The 7,462-nt window shown below is 35.4% G+C and overlaps 1 protein-coding gene across 1 annotated transcript in view; it reads left to right on the top strand.

The window, feature by feature from the left end:
• LOC107758039 (eukaryotic translation initiation factor 3 subunit M-like) overlaps positions 1 to 1,455 on the top strand; it is a 5,987-nt gene extending 4,532 nt beyond the window's left edge. The window contains exons 9-10 of the mRNA XM_016575680.1: positions 1,063 to 1,137; positions 1,279 to 1,455. Coding sequence (XP_016431166.1) covers positions 1,063 to 1,137; positions 1,279 to 1,402 — 199 coding nt within the window. The 3' untranslated portion in view covers positions 1,403 to 1,455. The remainder of the gene's footprint in view (positions 1 to 1,062; positions 1,138 to 1,278) is intronic.
• The last annotated feature ends 6,007 nt before the right edge of the window (positions 1,456 to 7,462 follow it).

Below are 7,462 nucleotides of genomic sequence, written 5' to 3'. Positions count from 1 at the left end.
CCAAGATGCGCATAAATTCTAAAAATGCACATTTGAGTAGGATAAATTTTTTAAATGCGCACAAACTACTATGGAAACACATTTACCGAATAATATCCTCCATGCGCATCGAAAAAGTCATGTGACTTTGCGCTATGAGATGGGATAACTTGACTAGCAGCGGGCCGATCTCGTTCACAGCATCTTTATGTTGTTATGGTCATTCTGAAATGCCTGAGCAAAGTCTGTTGTCAAAGAATTTCTGTATAATTATCTTACACGACTGCGTTCCCACACAGCTGGCATCCACCTCCGAAAGCATTGACAGCATTTATTGTGTTTCGCCTGCTCGCTCTGAGGCGCAAGTAATTTATCATATATGAAAATTATTATATTCAGTGGCTTCTCCTGGTTTTCTTAGTGATATTTAGTGCCAGTTTACCAGGAAGTGACGATTTTGTTCTCTTTGACTCGTTAGATGGAAATGGTGCTTTATTCGCATATGTGCATAATGCGCATAATTCGCATAAGTTTAATTTGAATCTTTGGATGGAAACATAGCTAGTGACCGCCCAATTTTTCAACGTATTTTTCCCATCAGAATCTTTGCGAATGATCTAATTGAATCGGGAACAATAAAATATTGATAATTACTATGACTATTGATTGCCTGAAGTCATTGCCAATAAAATATGCATTTTTTTTTTTTTTACATTTAGTCATTTAGCAGATGCTTTTATCCAAAGCGACTTACAAATGAGGACAATGGAAGCAATCAACATCAACAAAAGAGAAGAGAAAACAAAAAGATTAGAGAAGCTAGTGTTTTTTTTTTTTTTTTAGAAAACAAGCAGTTAGTAAATGAATAGTGCAAGTCTAAAAGGGACAGGTTTTTTTTTTTGTTTTTAAGAATAGAATAGATTTAGAATAGAGATTGCTAAATAAATATTTTAGCTTTTAAATATTTTATTAATATTTAAATGTATAGTCTAATTTACATAGTTCATAATGCCACAGAATGTAATTATTTGCAATCTAAAAAAAATCAACGTATAAAAATATATAAAACATGAAATTTAATTCATGTGAATTTCTAGCTGTTCGGACCAAAATGGTCTATTGCAAGATTGACCAGACACAGCGGAAGGTCGTGGTGAGGTAAGTCATTACCTAGTTTTGATTTCAGACAAATTGAAAACATACAAATACACTAAAATGATTAGCAGTAGTAGTAGTAGTAGTAAGGGTTGTGTTTGAAGCCCATGCTGACGTGATTGGCTTCTGTCTCACTTCCTGTAGCCACAGCACACACCGCACCTTTGGCAAACAGCAGTGGCAGCAGCTGAATGACACGCTGTGCTCCTGGAAACAGAATCTGGCTACCGTGAAGAGCAGCCTTCAGACGCTCTCTCCCACTGCCTGACACTGCTGCTTCTGTTTGTATACACATCCAATAAAACACCCATGAAGACCATGTTTCTGCTTCACTGTCAGTGCTGTATAAAGGATAATGGACAGTCAGATGGTCATTATTGTAAAACGAACCCCCTTCAGGGTCCACTGGTGTTTTATCACTCTGAAAGGGTTTATTTATTATAGTGACCGACTGAATTAACATTATCCCACTTATTACATGAGTAACTCAACGTATAAATGGACATGAAATACTGATTTGATAAAAGCCATTTAAGTCCAATCACATGAAGTAATAGCACCTCTCCAACAAGCCTCATGATTTGACATTTGTTCTAGTCATTACCTTACGTATTAGTAATGTAAATGAAGTGACCACATTAGTATTCTCAGTAACTTACGAACTTAAAAATCAGGAAGACACCTTGGCAGCATCCAAATTTGCATACTACCCAAATATAATGTGTGCAGATAACTGTGTGAACACAGCAGTAAGTCCAAAAAGTTGACAGAAAGTACCTGGGTGACTTACTACTGATTCTGAAGTGCACATCTGATGGATACTTTGCTATCTGAAGCCACATGATTTGATTGTTTTTACTGAGAGTATGCAATTTCGGATACAGCCATTGAGGTAGAATACCTCCATAATTGAGTGTCAAAGACTGAAGGGATGTGAATGATGAAGGAAATGGCCTGCAGAAACTGGAAGTGAATAAGAGAGAGCGACAGAATGCCCTGGTCACTAGATTCAACTACATGTGTCTTTATTTAACAGGACAATGATGAACTCTAGAAATGAGAGGATATTATGATAAAGACATTTTTTTATCCTTTTTACTAGACATGTTAATAGTTGCAAAACATGCAAGTCAAATTCAACACATTTTCAGCACGGTTGATTTTGATGCTGAACACTTTAAGGTTGAGATAAATTGTGTGAGAAATGTTTCAATGAAATGCAAAACTTTCCCTCTTCCTTCCCCTCTCCATTTGCACTCACTATCCCAGGTTAACAGTTCATGCCCAAACGATGTGTTGTGTGAGATTTACCAGTTATGTCTCCTTTTCTCTATCCACTGTATCCGATTTCATGACCCCGCTTTATCATGATCTGATACAGGTTGAATCATATTTCTGCTCTGAGAGAAGTTGTAGTTAATCTTTCTTATCTCTCTGGTGGCCCCACAAAGCACTTAAGGCACACTTAAAAATGAATTTCATTGCATTAGCGGATGTATGAAGTATGATGTCAGTTCTATTCTCCTTAAGTTTACACACGAGTAACATCTTGAATTCAATGTAAGTTTTAAGCAGAGACTTTGCCTTTTGTTAGGTTTGGTAAGTAGGATTGAATTCATCCCTTAGGATAGTTTTAAGCACCGGATGGCTTTACTAAATAAAGAGGAATAATACTTAGAATATAATTCACTCTGTAGGTAAAACTTGCTATTTATGCTTTGAATGTTTCGTGCTGTGTATTGAAGTGGCATACTTACGTAAAAGGTAATTATTTATTTTTATTTGAAGCCGCGTAGCCACATCTACAGGTGCCGCCGCACATCATTCACAGCATATCTGACCGCTTCTGTCCATTACATAACCAGAGGGATGAGACGTTACACTACCAGCCAAAAGTTTGGAATAATTACGATTTTATAACGTCTTTATCTGTTATGCTCATTTTGTTAGAAAATATTTCTATTTTGAATAAATTCTGTTCTTTTTAACTTTTTATTTATGGAACACAGGTTCCAACAAATGATTTCTAAAGGATCATGTGACACTGAGGACTGGAGTAGGCCTAATGATGCTGAAAATTCAGTGCTGTGTCACAGAAATAAATTATATTTTAAAGTATAATAAGATAGGAAACCAATATTAGAAATTGCAATATTTCACAATATTGTTTTTTTTTCTGTATTTTTGATCAAATAAATACAGCATTGATGATGAGCATAAGAGACTCCATTAAAAAAACATTACAGATCTAAAGATAAATCTATTCTATTCTTAAAAACAAAAAAAACTTGTCCCTTTTAGACTTGCACTATTCACTAAAAGATATATACCTGTGTGTGTGTATATATATATATATATATATATATATGTTGTCCTGTGTGTGTGTCCCTTATTCTGTCCATTATTTTTCTATGAATATATTGTCCTGTGTGTGTGTCCCTTATTCTGTCCATTATTTTTCTATGAATATATTGTCCTGTGTGTGTGTCCCTTATTCTGTCCATTATTTTTCTATGAATATATTGTCCTGTGTGTGTGTCCCTTATTCTGTCCATTATTTTTGGAGAGCTCTCTAAATTGAATTCTTACTAGTAAGAATGTAATTGCAGAGCTCTCTAATTCAGTTAGAGAGCTCTATAATTAAATTGTTACTAGTAAGAACTTAATTAGAGAGCTCTCTAATTGTAATCTTTACTAGTAAGAACTGAAATATAGAGCTCTCCAATTAATTGTTACTAGTAAGAATGCAATTGCAGAGCTCTCTAATTGAATTGTTACTAGTAGGAATTGTATTAGAGAGCTCTCTAACTAATTCTTACTAGTAAGAATGTAAGTCCCGATAGCCTTGTGGGCAGTCCGTCGATAACACGTTGCGCAACGGGTATCCTGAGTTTGAGTCCCATCCCGCACCCCCTCCCCCCAATTCACTTATACTGTCCTATCGGAATAAAGGCAAAAATGCCAAAAAGAAATCTTAAAAAAAGAAAATGGGGACTCAAGCAGCTTGTTCGGTCAAGCAGCTTTTAATGATGAATAGCAGCGCTGAGGCTCTAGTGATCTATTAAGTATTATTATATATTGATTAAAATCATTATAAAATGATTATGCTTTACAGAGAAGAAATATAGGTAGTCTATGTAGCTACTGTAAGTTATTTTTAAAGGTGAATTCACACTTGCACAGAAAACATGCATATAAATGTATTCTCCGCAATATGCATATTTAATTATTGGTTGTAAAATACCTGTTTTTGTTTTGTTTTGCAAGGGCTTTATTCGCATTATCCACTCACACAATAATGCTGGGCTGGGTCCTGTACTGTTAACACAAGCATTTACTGCATGATGAAGCCTATTAGAATGCAGTTAGAATGCCACTATAGTTATGAGGGCAAAAATATCCCTGTATGAGTATTTGTTTTTTATATTTATAACATCTGATATTGTTAAGTAATGTCACACAAGCAAGAGTGCCGTTTTCCGAATATTAGCGCACGAGCATGATTGTGAATGTGATGTTGATTTTATACAGTTCAACAACCAAGAAATTAATACGCGAGTTACATTTTGGACACACTATTTTCTATTTTTGTTTTACCAACACAAATAGTTCCAAACAAAGCCGGAAAAGAACTGTTGCGTGTCTCAGAGAGACATGTTTCGTACTTGCATGAATCGGTGTTTTTAAATGAATCACTCAGTAAGACAGAGTCGTGCTGCCACCTACTGGCCAAAACCAGCCACGGTTCCAGCACAAAAACACACTCAGCAAAATATCACCTAATTAAGCTTATCGGAAAAAATACCCCAAAATAATGTCGCAATTGAATTTTTCCCCCCCTAATGTCTGACCAAAAAAAAAGAGAGAGAGAGCGAGAAAGAAAGAAATTGTCTTACTAGTAAAAAATTTAATTAGAGAGCTCTGTAATTGGTATTGTTACTAGTAAGAATTGAATTGTAGAGCGCTCTAATTTAATTCTTACTAGTAAGAATGCAATTGCAGAGCTTTATTAAATTAGAGAGCTCTTATTGTATTTGTAACTAGTTAAAATAGATTTAGAGAGCTCTCTAATTGAATTGTTACTAGTAAAAATGCAATTACGACGAGTAACGCTTGGAATATTTTAAGCTAAAATGGCTTGCCATAGAAGTGTTTCTGTTGCTTCATGAAAACGTCTCTTGACAAATATTGCATTTTATTCACTTAATATACTTCAAACAAAATCAAAGAACGAACTGAAATGACGTCATTTCGAACAAAATCAGGCTGAAACGAAGTTCGTTTTGAGTTCATTTTGGCAGTTCGAAACAGCTCACCAAAGCTAACTTTTTGGGGGAGTTTGTTTTGCCTCCTAAACACCTTTTGAGCTACCGTTGTTTTTTCTGTTTGACTGAGACATGGCAGCAACACAATGACTTTTCTCAGCTGAATCAGTCCATTCCTCCAGGTTTTGCTTATGCATGTCAGCCCCGAGTCTCGGGTCGAGGTGGCGGTCTAGCAATGCTATATAATAAGAAATGGAAGGTGTCAACTATAGCTGTACCTTCTTATGCTTCTTTTGAATCCATGGTGTTACAAGTTAATGGACCAGTACCCACTATCATAACAACTGTTTACCGTCCACCTAAATCTAATACTAAGTTTTTAACTGAACTTTCAGCTTTTTTAACTTTATTATGTTCTGTTTCTCCAAATGTGATTATGGTTGGTGATTTTAACATCCATGTTGATAAAGCTACTGCTACTGATACAAAAGACTTTATATCATGCTTGGATAGCTTTGAACTGAAACAGTTTATTGATTTTCCAACTCATTCAAAAGGTCACATACTTGATCTTATTTGTTGCACTGGAATAACACCTTTTAATTGTAGTTCACGTGACCTGTCCATATCTGATCATAAACTTGTGTCTTTCAGTACCAAATTAACTATCAAAAATTGCTCAAAGCCATACTATCACATTTCGCAATATTAAGAATATCGATCTGTCTGTTTTTTCTAATGAAGTTGATAACTTGTTGAACACTGATGGATTACTTAGCCTGGATGAGTTGACTTCTTACTACAAAGACCAGTTGCAGAATGTTTTAGATGTTGTTGCACCTGTCAGAACTCGGACTGTCTCATTTGCTCATACTGCTCCATGGTATACTCCTGAGTTACGTCAGTTAAAAGCAAAGGGGCATCAACTTGAGCGTTTATATATGAGATCTGGTTTAATTGTACACAAGGAAATGTATGATCACCATATTAGATACTACAAAGAAGCCCTTTCTACTGCTAAAACAAATTATTATGCCAATTTGATAAACTCTGGTGGTGGGAATACAAAAATATTGTTCTCTACAATGAATAATATTTTGAGACCACCAGATGTTTTTTCATTACATTCACATTCTAATACTATATGTGATACTTTTATGACTTATTTTAGTGATAAAATTGAAACTATTCATAAGAATTTAACTCACAATAATGGGGCATGTGGTTCATTCTTCTCTTTTCAGGATGTTTCCACTTTAACTGCTTTTTCTAGTTTTTATTTGCCTACGGCTAATGAAATAGTGGAATGTGTCCAAAAATCTAACTCTACTACCTGTCAGTTAGACCCTATTCCCACACATCTTGTTAAGTTTTGTTTACCTTCCTTGTTACCACTGATAACTCAAATCATACATTCTTCTCTTATCACTGGTACTATTCCTTCATCCTTTCATGGGAAGTAGAGCCTTTAGTTGCATTGCTCCGACGATTTGGAATACTCTACCTCAGGATATACGTAATAGTTTTAGTCTCTCAATTTTTAAATCACGTCTCAAAACTCTTTTTTTTTTTAGATTAGCCTATCCTGAGTGATTTTGTTATGTTATTGGGTTTTGTTTTTCTTTGTATTATTGTTTGTGTTGTATTGTTTTGTTTTTTGTTTTTTTTTCTTCTGTTTTAATTATGTATTTTATTATTGTAGGGTGTCCTTGAGTGTCGAAACGGTGTTACAAGTACCTCAGGCACATCGTTTTTCCATTTTTGTAGCATAAACACCATCAAACCGATGAAAGCTTAGGATCTTCCAGTGTTTCTCTATGGCACTGAAACCTAAAGATGTCTGATTTCTGGTCCCCGTGCAGCTGGTAGTTAACGGCCATTGTCTCATCTGCGTTTGAGGAGAGGGGCTTACCGATAGGTCAATTCCGCCCCCGACTGCAAGCTGCAACTCTCGCCGATCGGTCTGCGCTGCTCCGCATGAAGTTAAAGGGGTCATATGATGCAATTTCAATTTTTCTTTTCTCTTTGGAGTGTTACAAGCTCTTGGTGCATAAAGAAGATCT

This window comes from Sinocyclocheilus rhinocerous, unplaced genomic scaffold (assembly GCF_001515625.1).
Source record: "Sinocyclocheilus rhinocerous isolate Xijiao unplaced genomic scaffold, SAMN03320098_v1.1 scaffold82, whole genome shotgun sequence".
Classification (NCBI taxonomy): Eukaryota; Metazoa; Chordata; class Actinopteri; order Cypriniformes; family Cyprinidae; genus Sinocyclocheilus; species Sinocyclocheilus rhinocerous.
The sequence above is the reverse complement of the archived record's forward strand: the minus strand, read 5'-3'. Positions and strand labels throughout refer to the sequence as shown.